The sequence below is a fragment of the Marmota flaviventris genome, chromosome 11 (genome assembly GCF_047511675.1).
Source record: "Marmota flaviventris isolate mMarFla1 chromosome 11, mMarFla1.hap1, whole genome shotgun sequence".
Lineage (NCBI taxonomy): Eukaryota > Metazoa > Chordata > Mammalia > Rodentia > Sciuridae > Marmota > Marmota flaviventris.
This window is the reverse complement of record NC_092508.1, coordinates 107,591,366-107,608,697: the sequence shown is the minus strand read 5'-3', so window position 1 is coordinate 107,608,697 and position 17,332 is coordinate 107,591,366. Positions and strand designations below refer to the sequence as shown.

General features: G+C 35.2%; 1 protein-coding gene across 1 annotated transcript in view; it reads left to right on the top strand.

Moving 5' to 3' along the window:
* Dpp10 (dipeptidyl peptidase like 10) overlaps positions 1 to 17,332 on the top strand; it is a 623,123-nt gene that overhangs the window by 467,053 nt on the left and 138,738 nt on the right. The window contains exon 6 of the mRNA XM_027954025.2: positions 17,215 to 17,267. Coding sequence (XP_027809826.2) covers positions 17,215 to 17,267 — 53 coding nt within the window. The remainder of the gene's footprint in view (positions 1 to 17,214; positions 17,268 to 17,332) is intronic.

The following is a 17,332-nucleotide window of genomic DNA, read 5'->3' as shown; positions in this document are numbered from 1 at the left end:
CACTGATTCTTTTCTGCACTATGGAGGGTCAGAGACTACTGCCTAAACTCTGCCATCTTCTCTGAAGATCTGGTCTTGCTTTTTACGTCAATCTTTCAGTGTATGTCTTTTAATTAGAGAGTTGGAATCATTTATATTTAGTGTTAATAAAGAGAAATGTTTACTATTTCCTGTCATTTTGATGAAATTCTGTTTAATTTGATCTTAATTGCCATTTGTTTAACTACTTGTGAGTGGGACTTATCCTTTCCTCACATCTGATCTTTGTGTTTGTCTCCTTCTCTGCGTGTAGGACTTCTTTAGGAATCTTCATCAATGCTGCAATAGTATTGCTGAATTTTTTTAGTTTATACTTATAATGGAAATTTATGTTATCTTTGATTCTGAAAGATATGTTTGCTAGATACTGTATTCTTAGCTGTGAGTTATTTTCTTTCAGTACTTGAAATACATCTTTCTAAGCCATCCTGAATTATTCAAACCCTCAGTCACTGGGGAAACTGAGGTAAGAGGTTCAAAAGCCCAAGTCATATCTTGGCAACTCAGGGAGACCATGTATTAAACAAAAAGTAAAATGGGCTGGGAGAACAGCTCAGTGGCAGAGCACACCGGGGTTCAATCCCCAAAAGCTTAAAATAGAAAATGAAATAAGCCAACTAAACAGAATTTTAAAAAGGGTCAGAGGAGGTGGAAGGAATGGAAAGAAAAGAGTGCTAATCAGGGAGAGAATAAAGAGAGGGAAAGAATTAAAAAAGAATACAGAAGAGCTGTAGAGTGAATACCTGTGTTAACACATTACAGCATTAAAGAAAAAGGCATAAAATTGGATTAAGTAATGAAAATATCAAAAACTTGGAGGCAAACTATCAAATAAATACAGAAGATAATACCTCTTGGGGTAAAAAGCTAATATTTCAGAATAAAATATTACTATTTGCTGAAATATATGAGATGAACACATTTCTCTATACATCTTCCAGCTTTGGATCGGGCCAGGTATTGAGAGGTATAGTGGATGCTCAAATCTTGACTGTGGTAGCTTCAGTATCTATGGGAATGGAGGTAGAAACTGTATCAGCTCCTTCCTCTATATATTTAGTTTTTGACTGTCTAGGTTTATCTCCTGTTCAAATGCTGCCCAGAACTCATGTTCTTGCCCCTCTCCACCCCAAACTCAACTTGCAGACCTCTTTCCTTAGCCTGTATGACTCTAGGGGTTTTGTGACATTTCTATGCTCCTGAAAGCTCACTGGACTTTTGAGGGAACACCCTGAGTGTCCACAGCTCTGCTGTCCAATCTTTCCCTGTCTGGTATGGAGGCTTTGTGTCTTGTGGGGAATACCAGGCCCCAGGGCTAATAGCACCTACCGCACCCCTATTTTTATACGGTAGTCTGGGCAGCTTTGAAAGTCCTTGGTGATGAATCCCAGCAACTATGTTAGGTATGTGGGTGCCTGTACCCCATGGTTAAAGAGTACTTATCGCACTCTGCCCTTTTGCATAGCCAATGTACTCTGAAATTCCTGTAACACAACCTAATGCTTGAGACCTGGGCAAATTGAACCATGCCTAACCACAGCTTGTATGCACAGCTCACCCACATCTAAACTGCTAACTTCAAAAGTCCTGCCATTGCTATGTTGCTGTATAGAGCTCCCATAAATTCATACTACAGTTGCACTCCTGATCCTAAAATAATGTTTGTCCAGGCACCTGCCTACCAAGTTAAAAAAAAAAAAAAAGAAGATTAAAATGAAAAGGAGGCCATTGGGTCTTGGAAATATGAAAGAGGAGAGATAAAAACAGAGATGAGAAATAAAGGAAAGAAGGCAGACAGGAATGAAGGGAAAGAAAGAAAAACAAAAATGAAAGAAGTGCACAATGATTTCTGGTCTTCCCTTTAGATAGCTTAGATGATGGGGTCCCTTTAAGAAAGTGTTCCTTTCTAGTCCTCACTGAATCCAGAGGGAACTGCCTGAGAGTACAACTTAAGTCACACCATCTTGCTATGCGTATTTAAATCTACTTTCTGCTCAAATACCTAATACAGGAGTCTTTGTTTTTTAAAATCTTTATGATTCCTTTTTAAGCTGTCTAGAAGGGAAGCTTCCCCTCCTCCGCCAATCAGCATACACCTAGCACTGGTAGTTTATTTTACTATCTTTTTTTGTGTTTTCTAACTCTCATTATTCTGAAACACCACTGCTCCTGAGATTCAACTGCTTGTTGATTCTCTGAATTGAATTCTAGCATTTTCCCTCTGCTCCTTCTCCCATCCTGAAGCTGCAGAACCGTTGATTTAATTTGATCTCTGGGAGCAGCCAGTGCATACTGTGTGCTACTTATCTGCCATTTCCTCTGCCAAATTCTTACACGAACCTTTTAGCATCAGTATATTTCTTAGTATACTTTTGGCTTTGATTTTGATGGTAATTGTAGTGGAGCTATAGATCAGTTGTTTTTATTTTTTAATTTTTTAAGTTATAGATAGACACAATACCTTTATTCTGTTTATTTATTTTTATATGATGGTGAGGATCGAACCTAGTCCCTCATATGTGCAAGGCAAGCATTCTGCCACTGAGCCACAATCCCAGCCCTACAGATCAGTTTCATTAATAGATGAATTCTGAGAAAGTTGACAAAAACATAGAGTGCTCTAAGTCATGAATACCATATATGACAATTACACTTGGGTATTTTGTTCCTTATTACAAACCTTAACATTATCTTTATATGTTCAGTACTGAGAGCTAAGCATAGTTTTCAGTACTGGGATTACCTGTAGTTTTGTGTAGTTTCTGTAGAATATGGACAGAAAGTTGTAAAAAAAGAAAAGAAAACTACTAAGGAGTAATGCCCTATCCTTGAAAATGTTGTCAGTACTCTTTCACAGGTCTGAATGTGCCTCTGAGATGTTCTTGATATTATTACTCTATTTTAGGAAGGTATTACTTTGTTAACAGTCCTTGTTTTGTCCTTTGATTGAACGATTGTTAATTTGATATTTTGGTATCCTCTTCTTTCAGCAAGTATAGTTATAAGGAGCACTGTACACTTATTGAATTTTTTTTTCCTATAGCTCAATCAGGTCTTATTGTTTGTATGTCAAGAGTTATAATATCACTTTGGTAAAAGTCATTTTTGAATAAATAATTAGCATATAGCTATAAATACTGAAAATGAAGGGCAAGGACAAGGGAAAGATGAGCTCCTTAGGAAAAAAGGCAATTATTATTCTCAGATTCCTTAATAAAATGACGTGCAGTAAAAAGGTACTAATACAGTAATTTTCCATTTTATGGTTTTTTTTTTTTTTTTTTTTTTTTTTTGGTGGTGCTGAGGATTGAACCTAGGGCCTTGTGCATGTGAGGCAAGCACTCTACCAACTGAGCTATATCCCCAGCCCTCCATTTTATCTTGCCCCTAATGTTTTGATTTCTTTCTTGGTCAATTGTTTATATGAATAATATGAAAAGAAGTGATGATGTGCTCATGTTACTGGAGTCCTAGCTCAGAGGCCTAATTCTGGGAATCTCAATAAATCAGGTCCCATCACTCACCCCACAAACCAAATGGAAAAGTAATGGTGACAAACAGCGCATCTCCATTGGGGAAAACAGGAGACCCACATTTTTAGCCCCAACTTTTAGGATGTTGATGTTAGCTTCCAAGTTAGATAGATGAGGGACCCGAGAAATATGCATACTCCAGCAGTGTTGATCAGAATGTGGTCAGGGTGATCATTACCTGTGGATGCTCAGGAAGGCCCTTGTCAGTGAGAAGAATGTTGCTGTGGCCTGGGGGTAGTTTCAGCTCATGATAAGATGTTTACTGATCAAAAATGTTTTTCCTGGAATCCAAGATGTCTCAGAGCAAAGGAGACAAATGCAAAGGCAGAGATGAAATATTTTATCCTCATTTTAGACTCCCATGGACATTTGTAGGCCCAGGTGAAGAGTCTATGTTCTTGTTACAGTTACACATAGTAGAATTGAGACAGACTTTCTCACATCATTCCTGTGTAAAGGCAGAGCAAAGATTTGCTTATGTAACTTCCAATGGAGCATATGGGAAGTTTCTTTTTCTCATTCTCACCTTAAAAGCAGTGTAATCATTTATGACCAAGGTTCTGGTTTAATAAACCATCTTTGTTATATTCCCAGTGAAACAAAATTTGATTTTATTATTGAGTTAACTACCTCTTATTCAACCTCAGGATTAGTTAATCTTCTATTTCTAACAGTTATCACATGTCACAGAGCTAATGTGATTAGAGTATTTCCATACAAAGAAAAGGCAGACTAAAGTAGAATTTTGTCAGTGTTATTTCCTACCTGTTTATTTCACTCCAAGCCCCATAATTTTAAATGCCATTGATATTCAGGAGTTTTAGATATGTCTAAGAATGCCTGTGTAATTGACTTATCAGAATTGTGTAAGTAAGACACAAAGGTTTTAAATGGCTAAATTATTGTCACTGTACAACAAAAAATTTTAGTAATTAATCATATAATTATTTCAAGCATAGTATTTCAAATAATAAGGATTATAGTATCTAATATTTATAGGACACTTAAAATATATCAAGGACTTTACAAACATTGTCTTATTGAACTCACAAAACAAGCCTACAGGGCAGATCCCAAAATTATCCTTATTTTCCAGATATGTAACCTAGAGCTTCATGTTAAATTCCAAGAGCATATAAAGTGTCCTAACCAACAAATTGTGATGATTGTAGTTTTCTGGAACATTCATTTTGTCATCTACTTTTTATTTGGTATCTAGTGATACCACTCTAAATTCTACAGGCCCGTTTTTACTGTTTACTGTGCAATGACTGCTGCCAAGTCTTTATTACCCTAAGCCTAGATTTCCTCTTTCTTTGTATGAATCAAGAATGATATTGTATTGGGTGTCAACATACTTTATATATAAACAGATGAAAAATTGTGTTATATATGTGTAATAAGAATTGTAATGCAAAAAAGTACACGTATAAAGGCATGAATTGGCATGAACATACTCTACATATAAAGATATGAAAAATTGTACTCTATATGTGTAATAAGAACTGTAATGCATTCCACTGTCATGTATTTAAAAAAATAAAATCAATAAAACTAAAAAAAAAATGATATTTAAAGTTGGGTGCAGTGGCGTTCACCTGCGGCTCTGGAAGCTGAGGCAGGAGGATCACGAGTTCAAATCCAGCCTCAACAAAAGTGAGGCACTAAGTGAGACTCTGTCTCTAAAAAAGATACAAAATAGGGCTGGGGATTGAGTGGATTCAGTGGTTGAGTGCCCCTGAGTTCAATCCCCAGTACTAAAAAAAAAAAAAAAAAAAAAAAAACCCATAAATAAATAAAGAATGCTATTTAATACTGTTTCACTCGTATTTCTGGGTTCTGACCATTCTCCTTTGAGAGAAGATGTTAAAACATTCCACATTTCTTTAGAATAACTGCCTTATTGTAGTCTAAATTGAAAAGAGGGGATTGTGGAAGAACATTATTTACATTGTGGAAGAACATTGACTCTGAAACCCTTTTATCATGCACTGTGATCGAACTTTTCCAGCACCCTCTTTTTCTGTTCAGTAACTTTAGGCATAAACAGTGAGGGTTTTGACAGAGCAGAGGAGCATAATCCAAATCAGCCTGACAATAAGGTTGATCCCAGGCACATGGAAAGATGATGCAAATTTCAATGTATCTCTTTAGTTGACTCCAGTACTATATTTATACAGTAATTCTAATGATTTCTATGATTCAAAATATTTGAAGAACATGGTACAATACACTTATTTTTTCTAAAAAGAAGAAGAAAAATTCAGAGTCAAGGTAGAATACTGGTCTTCTAAAATTAAACACAAATATGCAATACACAGAAGAAAACAGGCACATGCTTCAGTTTTATTTTCTATTATTTCCCTGTGAAATTCTGATTTCTGCTTTGAACTATATGTACTCTCTCTTGCCTTTGATGCAGTTATTACATGCATGTGACCTACAGCTTTCCCAAGAGGGGAAAAGGTCTATTCTTGAGCACTGCCTCTAAGTAATGTCTCTGGCATTTTTAAGACTTTGGTTCAGCTAAGCTGCAGGGCTGAGGATTTGGCCACTTCAAGAAGAACATTTTGTTATTAATAATCACCAGGTTGATGTGAGCTACATGCCTGTCCAGTTGAATATACATGAAGTGGTAGAGAGTGAAAGTCAATCCCTTACGTATTTGAGTTCCATGCCATCAGGGACCTCACAAATAGAGGTCAGAGGGGGTTTTTATGTTGAAAATCAGTAGAGTGTTACCTTTACTATGGGAGAAAACAACTGTCTTCAGATATTAATGTCACCATTAGAGTAATTGCTCCGTAAAGCTGTCTCTAGAGTTCCATTTCCTGTTGAACAACAAATCTTTCTCATCACTTTAGTATTCAGCTCATTTTTCATAAGCAGCATATAAAGAACACATTAATCTTTATAGATGTCTGCCTATATTTTTATCCCAAGGTTAGTTATTGTCAAGTGTATTCAACCCACAACCCTTTTCTTGCCAAGACTTCTTCTTTATTAACTTCCCCAATAATTCTCCATCCTTTAAAAGAGCACCATTTATTTTAATCGAATATGTGATCATTACCAGGAAACTGAGGCAGATGAAGTTTAGTCACTGGTCCAAGTTTGCACAGTACATGTTGATCCAAACAGATTATACAGTTACTTTAACACCCAGCCCACAGCCTCACTATTACTGTATAACATGTTCTTAGATTGAGATGATTGTGGAGGATTTAATGAAAAACTGAACAATAAATGATACCATGGTCCAAAAACATGTTTTAAAAAAATGACTTCAGATTTTTAGAGGTTTTTAAATAAAATGATTTGTTAACATGCAGTGAATGTAACGAACAAGGGCAAATCTTCTGGTTTATACATTTTGCTTCTGAGTACATACCAAGGATATGCTTAAATAGGCATTGAAAATAAGGTCAGTGTTTTGAATTCTTTGCGGAAAATCTGGCCAACCTAAATAGCTATGAGTAGGTAAATGCATAAATTATTATTCATTCTTCAAAATCTTATCCTATTTTTTTCTAATATTTTTAAAATCATTCAATGTAGGTGAATAATAATTATCTATGGCAGGTATAATGTTGTGAAAAACTACTAATACAAAATCCATACATCCCATTCAATTATTTTTTTTTTCCTCCTGGTAGCAAGACTTTCATTGAAAAAAGTAACAAGTTGCAATTGAAATAAATTTGAGCTTTTCTGGTTACTCTCTTTTGCCTTAGCTTCAGGTAGTAGCTAAACATTTTCCATCTTTATTCTTCATGATGTAACTGTTGGATATATATTACTTTCTTCATTTCATTGATGAGTTAACAAAGTTTTTTTCCCCTTTGTTTGAGTAACATGCTGAAGAACACACAAAATAGTACTTGCCCCCTCAGAAATAGAAAAGAGGTCTTCCTCACCAAAACTGCCACCATGATCACTGTTATGGATGGATGAGTCGTGTCCCCCCAAATCTCACATGTGAGATAATGCAACACAGTTCAGAGGAGAAACGAGTGGATTCTGAGAGCCTTAATCCAATCAAGTGAATTAATCCCCTGGTAGGGATTAACTCAGTGGTAACCAAAGGCTGGTACAGTATAGCTGGAGGAGGTGGGCATTGGGGGGCATGGCTTTGGGTTATGTATTTGTATTTGGCAAGTGGAGTCTCTCTCTGCTACCTAATCATCATGTGAGTTGCTTCCCTCTGCCACACTTTTATACCATGTTGTTCTGCCTCACCTGGAGACCTGAGGATCAAAGCCCACTGCCAATGGACTGAGACCTCTGAAACCATGAGCCCTCAAGTAAACGTTTCCTCCTCTAAAGTTGTTCTGGTCAGGTCTTTTTTTTTTTTTTTTTTTTTTTCCACAGCAGTGAAAAAGCTAACTAAAACAACTACTTTCCTTAGGCACAGGCTTGGCTCCCTACACAAGGCCTGTCAACACCTGTATGTTGGAACAGCGATCCTCATCCATTCCTTTCTCATTCCTAGGCTTAGTAGAAAAACCATGAGAATATTTCTCTCATTCTGTCCTAAATTCTTTTCTGCATCAGTATTCTAGGGAGAAAAACTGATTGATAGGAAGTGAAACAATGTTTAAATTTATTTTAGCATATATTGAAAACCTACTTGTCCTGTCAATAATTGATTTTTAAGTGGTGTTCAGGTTTTCAAAGTAGATATTTTCAAATGATGATAAGTAGGAAGTAATTTAAGGCCCATTAATGTGGAAGTTGTGCATTTGCCTTAGTTAATGAAGAGGGTCTTTAAATGAAAGTATTTAATTGCAAAGAGGGGCATTTGCAATGTAAGAGAGAACATCTCTTGAACTGAGTTCTAAGAACAATTAAAGGAAGTTTGATTATAATATGATTAGTTTAATTTTCTAATAAGGACTATATCAGGAAATGATTTATGTTCTGGGCACTCCAGAACCTCCTGTTGTATAATAAGGTATAAACTTCTTGAACTGGCTGCTCTTACTATGTAGGCCATTTGGATTATATCCTAGGCAAAGTGTTCCTACATAAATTGAAAACTGTTGCCAACATAATTTTTGGTTTCTACATGCTTTGAAGATTGGAGTCACCAGACATTCCTTTTTCTTAAAGAAATATGTTAAATGAAAATTTATTTACTTTATATGTTCTCATCAGGTTGTCAGCTCTTATACTCTGAAAGTATTGCTGCACGTATTGTATTTCAATCTGGAGTGAATGCACTATAGATGTTACAATTGTACGAACAATATCCTATTCTTTCCAGTGAGAAGCCTGTTACCTGCAAATGAACCAAAGAAGAATATTAATAATAATTTACCATAATATTGTATGACATGGCATCTTGATGCCTATGAGTTCACAAAATAACTGGTTTTGTGACAAATAGTTTATTATTATTTTATTTTTGTTATATTTTGACTAGCAAATTTTTTTATTTTCATAGTTTTTGATATAATTATAGCTTAATTTGAACAGTACATAAACCTTATATTCTTCATTTACATTAATTTTAAATTCACCACCTTGAGTATTTTACTGTGTCTGCCCATTATCATAAAAATGATGTAATTGAAGAATGCTGACTCCTCTACTGTTTCCTATCATGCTTGCTTTTTTTCTGTTTTCATTTCAGTAGAAAGGAAATGAATTTTGGAATGAGCAAGATCTTAATTCCAATCCTGATTATGCCAGGTGTGCGTATTGGATGGATAATCATATTTTATAAGGTTACAGTGAACACTTAGAAAACTTAAAAAGGAATTAAAAATACTAGCAAGATTTGCGCCTTTCTTTCTCTCCCATATTTTTCTTTTCAACCAACATTTGTTTTGTGTTCACAAAGCTTTATCGGTAATAAAATGTTTGAAAATATTTTTGTAGAGCTGCAGTTTATGATTTTGTGAATCATGTTCACAACACACTTATCTCCTACCACATCACCATAGCTCTTAACTGCATAATAAAATACTTCAAATATCAGAGTCACAACTCACTTATCTTAAAATGGTATCTCATTTTTTTTTTTTTTTTGGTCCAAACCTGGCATCATCTTGCCTTCTAAGAGAACACCTTTTGCTTATATCATCAATTCTCTTCACGGGCATTTTTAATAAATGGTATTGACTCAGAGGTTTGCTTTCTCTCAGTTAATTTTTCCTAACTGATTGAGCCAATGGCAGAACCATAATCCTATTCTAAATATTCTCCAGGCATGAAAAGGAATGTTATGTATATCAGTTCAGAAATTTAACTGCAGTGAAGCAAAAGGCTTACTACCGGAGAAGGAAAATCCCTGGTTCAAACACAAGTAATAAGAATTTTCTGCTGTTTTTCTTGTGAGCATAACATTCATTTATATGAAAACTCACATATATCTTAGGTAATAACTACTTTAAGTGGAAAATAAGTTGTGAAAACAGCTAAAGAAGAAGGGGATTTATATGTTGAATCTGACATATTAGATCATCTTTCCAAAAGGAAATCTCTCTTAATTGGGGCAATCAAAATTAATTCATGCATATTTCTGTCAAAGAATCTTTGAATGGTATCTTAATTGATTTTTTCCAAGTGAATCTTTTGCAAATCTGGGGTTGTGCTTCACGAACTGGATTCCTGAATGATAGCATGCAGAGATTAGATCACAAAGTAGCTTGTAATCAGAAACATCTGAGCACAGCTTGTAACTGTTTCTTAAACTTTCAATTTTAAGTTTAAGCTTTATAGAGCCTATCATGTGAATTAAGAATGATAATATCTACTCCTTGAGATTGATTTAAATGTCAAATTATATAAAACATACAAACACTCAACAGTCTGATATGTAGTGGGTACTCAATTTAAGAGTTGTTATAAGTAGGACAACCTCAAGTTTGGAAAACTAGTTGTCTTTTTCTCAACTGTATTAATCTATTCTGTGTATAAATAAACTATTATTTTCTTTATAAGACAATCTAGACACCAAAAGATTAATCACTTCTTAAGAAGCCTATGGGCTTATAATTTGCAAACCCTTATTTAAACACAACCTTCAACATCCTACTAATGTAATGTATCTCAGTCTTGTCACCCCTACTGGATCATAAACTCCATGGGAACAGGAGTCACATATATTTTGGTCCTCTCATTTGGCAAGGAACCCAATGTTTAAGCTTGCACATAATTGATGCCCAACAGTCATTTAAATACTGACAGACAACCTATAGGAGTAAATAAAAACTATTAACTGATACACTTCAATTTTATCCAATTTCAATGCTTTTTATTATGCTAATAAAACATAATATCTAGTATAGTACCTGTACCAGAGAAATTGCTAGAGGCATTCATTAAATAAAGGGATATAGCTAATTTTCATTTGCAGAGTACAAAGTGCCACTAATGGTAGAAAACTTCTATACTATTTTCAAGTTCAAGTTCTGGCAGGCTTTAAATATGTATGAGTTATTTGTTGTTTTTTTTCAGTAGTATTCCATGCTCTATTTCTGTAATGAACACAGCTTTCATTCCTTCTGTGTTCTATATTGACAAATGTGAGGCTACTTGCCCATATTTACTTGTTTCCCAGTCAGTGCTCTGGGAGCGTTAGTAGTCATCTGCAGACACGTGCAGAGCAACAGAACATGTGGTTTGCCTTGCCCAGTTTCCCAGCTAATGTCAAAAAAAGTCAACACTGTGCTCCTTATTTCCGCTCTTATTATATAAACAAGTATCTTTTCCACAATCTAGTCAGCACTATATTTTTTGGCAGTTTTTGTGCTTTTTGTTGGTGATGTCATTGTTTAAACTTACTCCCCATCACTGAACACAGCCCCCCCAAATATAGTACTGAAGTGTTGCTGTCTTCTGTTAGTGCAGTAAGGCTGTGATCTGTCTTTTGGAGAAAATATATGTGTTAGATACATTTCACTCAAGCATGAGTTAATGTGTTGTTTCTCATAAGTTCAGGGTAACATAAAATATATAAACATATACAGTATCTAATGGATGAATCTGTAGTTTTTGACTGTGAAATGTATTTGTCCCCAAAGATCTCATCACACCTCAATTTACCTCTCATTTTGCAGCAACCAATCATTATAGGGCAAGGGCACACACTGCTCCTAACCTTAAGTGACTCCTGTGTTACCCACTCATTATGGATAGGTTTTGCATAGCCAATAATGAAAAGGAGTCTAAAATAAAAGAAAGTGAGTATTGTTTAAAAAAAAAGTAGGAATACTACACATGCAAGAAGAGAGAGAGAACCAGAGAGAGTTCTCTGTTTAATATCTCCCATCCCTATTCATACACTTCATTTTCTGCTGCGGGCTTTGGATGTGTTTTTTTTTATTATTATTATTATTATTGAAAATTACAAAACAAGAAGTATTTGAGACTTACTGGGAATAAACACACACACACACACACACACATACACACACAGTGAATTTAGAGGAAAAAGCTCTAAGCTAGGTAAAAGACAATTACCTATATATGGCAAACTGCTGGATTGGTAGCACACATATAGAGAAGACCAAAATCTATGACTTATTGCTTAAATGTGCCACGGTGTGCAGGCAATTCAAAGTTGCTTCCTTGATCATGACCTTCCATCTTAGCACACAGGCTGAGGGAAACAAACGTAATAGGTTAAGAACCATAAAGTAGAAAGCAGATTCACATTTCTCTTTGTCCAGTTTACACCACTAGAGGGTCATTGAAGTACTTAGGATTCACATTTAATGAAGAGCCAGCGACCTCCGTAACAAGTATTAAAGAGGGGGCTGTTGTTCGATGGATACGCCCAGTTGTATCTCATTGCTTGGTTGGTGGTTCTGTTTTGCCCAAACTGATGCTGCACAGTAACTATTTCTCTTAAGATGGATGTAAGCCTGGAAATCAGGGACAGTGTGTTAGGTATTAATGGATGGGATGAATAGTTTCTTTTTACTCATACATCATGAACACATTTGTCGGCTCTGAAGACCAAGTGCTAACTTGGCAGTCTGCTTTGGCAACAAAACTTTGTGAGACAGAAAAGAATGTTGACAGGGGTGGTCATATTTCTTAATTCTTTGTCAGAATAGTAGATTCAAGGTTTAAATTTTGTAGTCAGATATGGAAATTTATAGGATATAATGCAAATGCCAAAATAGGCACCAGGAGGTGATATTTTTGCTTCTCTAATCTGAGAGTGAAGGCAATCTCCGAATTAAGTGTTTGAAAAAGAATGGAAGGATGAAGTCTTATTATAAAACACAACACTGTAACAAATGAGAAAGTCTGAATTTCAAAGCAAAGAGAGAACATTACTACTACTTGGCCAAAGATGTGACCAATCAAGTTTAATTGAAGCTATTATTGCAGCAAGAAGAAATAACAATTTGACTGCTAGGGAGTGTTAATTGTCAGTATTATAATATTTGTGCCATGTGTGCATCCACTCTAGGATAAAATAGGCTTATGTAATTATATACTGAAAGATAAAAGTATCAATATAAATCCTGGAAATAATAACATAACAATATAGCTAGGTAAAGAAAAATATTGTTAACTAGATTCACATGGCTTCCAAGAAAAATGATTTTTATGGAAGTATAGCATGCTCGTCACTTTTTTTTCCTAATGTCTCTTTTGCAAATCTCTTCATTTTCTCTGTATTACAGTATTTCTTCTTCTTTAATATAGTGTTATTTTTGTGTTATTTACTACGGTCATATGTTCCAGATTTTATTTCCCTGTGCAATGGGTGTTTTAATCCTTGGGAAAATACCTGTGAAAAGAAACAGGATTCTTTAAGGATAGTAATGAAATATCTTGAAGATTATTTACTTGAAACCAACCATTTGATATATCATTTATAACTATTACTGGGAAGGGGTGGGAGGTACTATCCCACTTTGTCTTAACCAGAAAACCCTAGAACATACGTGGATTTTTTTCCTCATCAGAACTATTACTTGACAAATATCAATTAAGTGTTTCATGTAAATATGAACCTGAGCTAGAAAATGTGAAAAATGCAAATGTAACACGTATTTGCACCTGATAACATTCTAATGGGAAAGAGACACACTTAAAATATGTATATATTTATACTAGAGTTTAGAAATATCCTAAGAGTCAGACAGTAAACTCTGAGAGAAATGGAGTCCAGTTGAGGAGATTGTTATGAGCTCCATTCAGGGGCTACTTTATAATGTGGGAAAATGCCTATGTCAGTTAAGGTAGCCTTGGACTAAAAAGGACAAACAAAGCAGAAAACTTTCAGGATATATATATATATATATATATATATATATATATATATATATATACACAGAATTCTCCTAATTTGCTTGAAGTGTACACTAGGTAAACTGAGGATAGGAAAACATGAAGAAGCTAAAAAAGCAAAATCCTTGAACACTGAATCAAAATGTTTGAATTTCATTTTTTTATTTTTCATGTTTTTATTATTGTTATTGCTATAAGTAATAGTGGGGTTAATTTTGACATAGTCGCACATGTATGGAAGATACTTTCTGTGCCTAGTATTTCCTCCCTCCTTCCCCTTCTGCCCCAACCCATCATTTACTCCACTGGCTTTTCCTGCATTCATTTATTGTTCTCGTAAATTGGTGCTTCAAGGGTACACATAAAGGTGGAGTTCACCAGGGTACATCCATGCACACAACATAATATGGCCAATCTCATTTTGCTGTTCCTCCCCTTTCCTGCCCCTCTTCCTCTCAACCACCTATCTCCATTCTCTGATCTCCTTTACATTTTCATGGTGCCCCTCCTTCCCTCCATGCCATTTTACTGTAATTTCCACATATGAGAGAAAACACTTAACCTTTGACTTTCAGAGTCTGAATTATTATTAACTATTAATTATTTAATAATGATATTATTAATATCATTTAGCATGATATTCTCTATCTCCCTCCATTTACCAGCAAATGCTGTGATTTCATTTTTCTTGATGGTTGAGTATAATTTCATTGTGTACATATGCTACATTTTCTTTATCCATTCATCTGTAGACTGGCACCTAGGCTGGTTCCATAATGTGGCTACTGCAAACTGTGTTGATATAAATATGGAAGTGGCTCTATCACTACAGTGTGCTGATTTGAGGGATAAATACCAAGAAGACATATAGCTGGACCATATGGTGGTTTCATTCCTGTCTTTTGAGGAATATCTATGATGCTTACCAAAATGGTCATACCAATTTGCAGTCCCATCAACAGTGTACGATTGTACAATTTTCTTCACACCCTCACCATTATTATTATTATTTGTACTCTTGACAATTGCCATTCTAACTGGAATGAGATAAAAATATCAATGTAGATTTCATTTTAATTTCCCTGATTGCTAGGGATGTTGAACATTTTTTCATATATTTGTTGTCCATTTGTATTTCTTCACTTGAGAAATGTCTGTTTAATTCTTCTGATCATTTTTTGATTGGATTTTTTGCACAAAAGTCATCTCAAAGTGGATCAAAGACCTATGAATTAGACCAGAAATTTTGTAACTGCTAAGTAAACTTTATTTTATAGGCTGTGGATGTCATTGAATATTTTGAGTAAGAAATCAATCTAATGGCGATATTACCAAAAGTTCTCTATAGGTTTAATGCAATGCCAATCAAAATCCCAACGGCATTTCTTGTAGAAATGGATAAAGCAATCATGAAATTCATATGGAAAAATAAAAGACCCAGAATAGCAAAAGCAATTCTAAGTAGGAAGTGCGAATCAGGCGGTATAGCGATACCAGACTTAAAACTATATTACAGAGCAATAGTAACAAAAACAGCATGGTACTGGTACCAAAACAGGAGGGTGGACCAATGGTACAGAATAGAGGACACAGAGACTAATCCACAAAGCTACAACTATCTTATATTTGATAAAGGGGCTAAAAGCATGCAATGGAGGAAGGATAGCATCTTCAACAAATGGTGCTGGGAAAACTGGAAATCCATATGCAACAAAATGAAACTGAATCCCCTCCTCTCGCCATGCACAAAAGTTAACTCAAAGTGGATCAAGGAGCTAGATATCAAATCAGAGACTCTGAGTCTGATAGAAGAAAAAGTTGGCTCCGATCTACATATTGTAGGGTCGGGCTCCAAATTCCTTAATAGGACACCCATAGCACAAAAGTTGATAACAAAAATCAACAAATGGGACTTACTTAAACTGAAAAGTTTTCTCTCAGCAAGAGAAACAATAAAAGAGGTAAATAGGGAGCCTACATCATGGGAACAAATTTTTACTCCTCACACTTCAGATAGAGCCCTAATATCCAGAGTATACAAAGAACTCAAAAAATTAAACAATAAGAAAACAAATAACCCAATCAACAAATGGGCCAAAGACCTGAACAGACACTTCTCAGAGGAGGACATACAATCAATCAACAAGTACATGAAAAAATGCTCACCATCTCTAGCAGTCAGAGAAATGCAAATCAAAACCACCCTAAGATCCCATCTCACTCCAGTAAGATTGGCAGCCATTATGAAGTCAAACAACAACAAGTGCTGGAGAGAATGTGGGGAAAAGGGTACTCTTGTACATTGCTGGTGGGACTGCAAACTGGTGCGGCCAATCTGGAAAGCAGTATGGAGATTCCTGGGAAAGCTGGGAATGGAACCACCATTTGACCCAGCTATTCCCCTTCTTGGACTTTTCCCTGAAGACCTTAAAAGAGCGTACTACAGGGATACTGCTACATCGATGTTCATAGCAGCACAATTCACAATTGCTAGACTGTGGAACCAACCCAGATGCCCTTCAATAGATGAATGGATAAAAAAATGTGGCATTTATACACCATGGAGTATTACGCAGCACTAAAAAATGACAAAATCATAGAATTTGCAGGGAAATGGATGGCACTAGAGCAGATTATGCTTAGTGAAGCTAGCCAATCCCTAAAAAACAAATACCAAATGTCTTCTTTGATATAATGAGAGCAACTAAGAACAGAGCAGGGAGGAAGAGCAGGAAGAAAAGATTAACATTAAACAGATAGATGAGGTGGAATGGAAAGGGAGAGAAAAGGGAAATTGCATGGTAATGGAGGGAGACCCTCATTGTTATACAAAATTACATATAAGAGGTTGTGAGGGGAATGGGAAAATAAACAAGGAGAGATATGAATTACAGTGGATGGGGTAGAGAGAGAAGATGGGAGGGGAGGGAGGGGGGATGGTAGAGGATAGGAAAGGTAGCAGAATACAACAGTTACTAATAGGGCATTATGTAAAAATGTGGATGTGTAACCGATGTGATTCTGCAATCTGTATTTGGGGTAAAATTGGGAGTTCATAACCAACTTGAATCTAATGTATGAAATATGATATGTCAAGAGCTTTATAATGTTTTGAACAACCAATAAAAAAAATTTAAAAAAAAATCTAAACAAAAAAAAAAGAAATCAATCTAATCACAATTATTCTAAGGATAGCAATTATACTCTGAAATATAGAGGACTGAATAAAGTATAGGATCAATGGTAAGAAGAAGAGGCAATGAACTCCTAAACTAGAATATTTCATTTTTGGATTTCTTTCTTACATCTGGATTTTATATTATTTTATTAAAATGAAGTCTTTATTCTAAACTATAGTCAACAATTCTTTCCTTTTTTATTTCAGATTTTTCATTATTCATATACTGCTTCATATGTGATTTACAACATACACACAAGGTAAGTTCTTTGAGTTTCTGATTTTCCTAAGCAAATGTTCAGCTTAATTGTTGGTGTAGATGTCC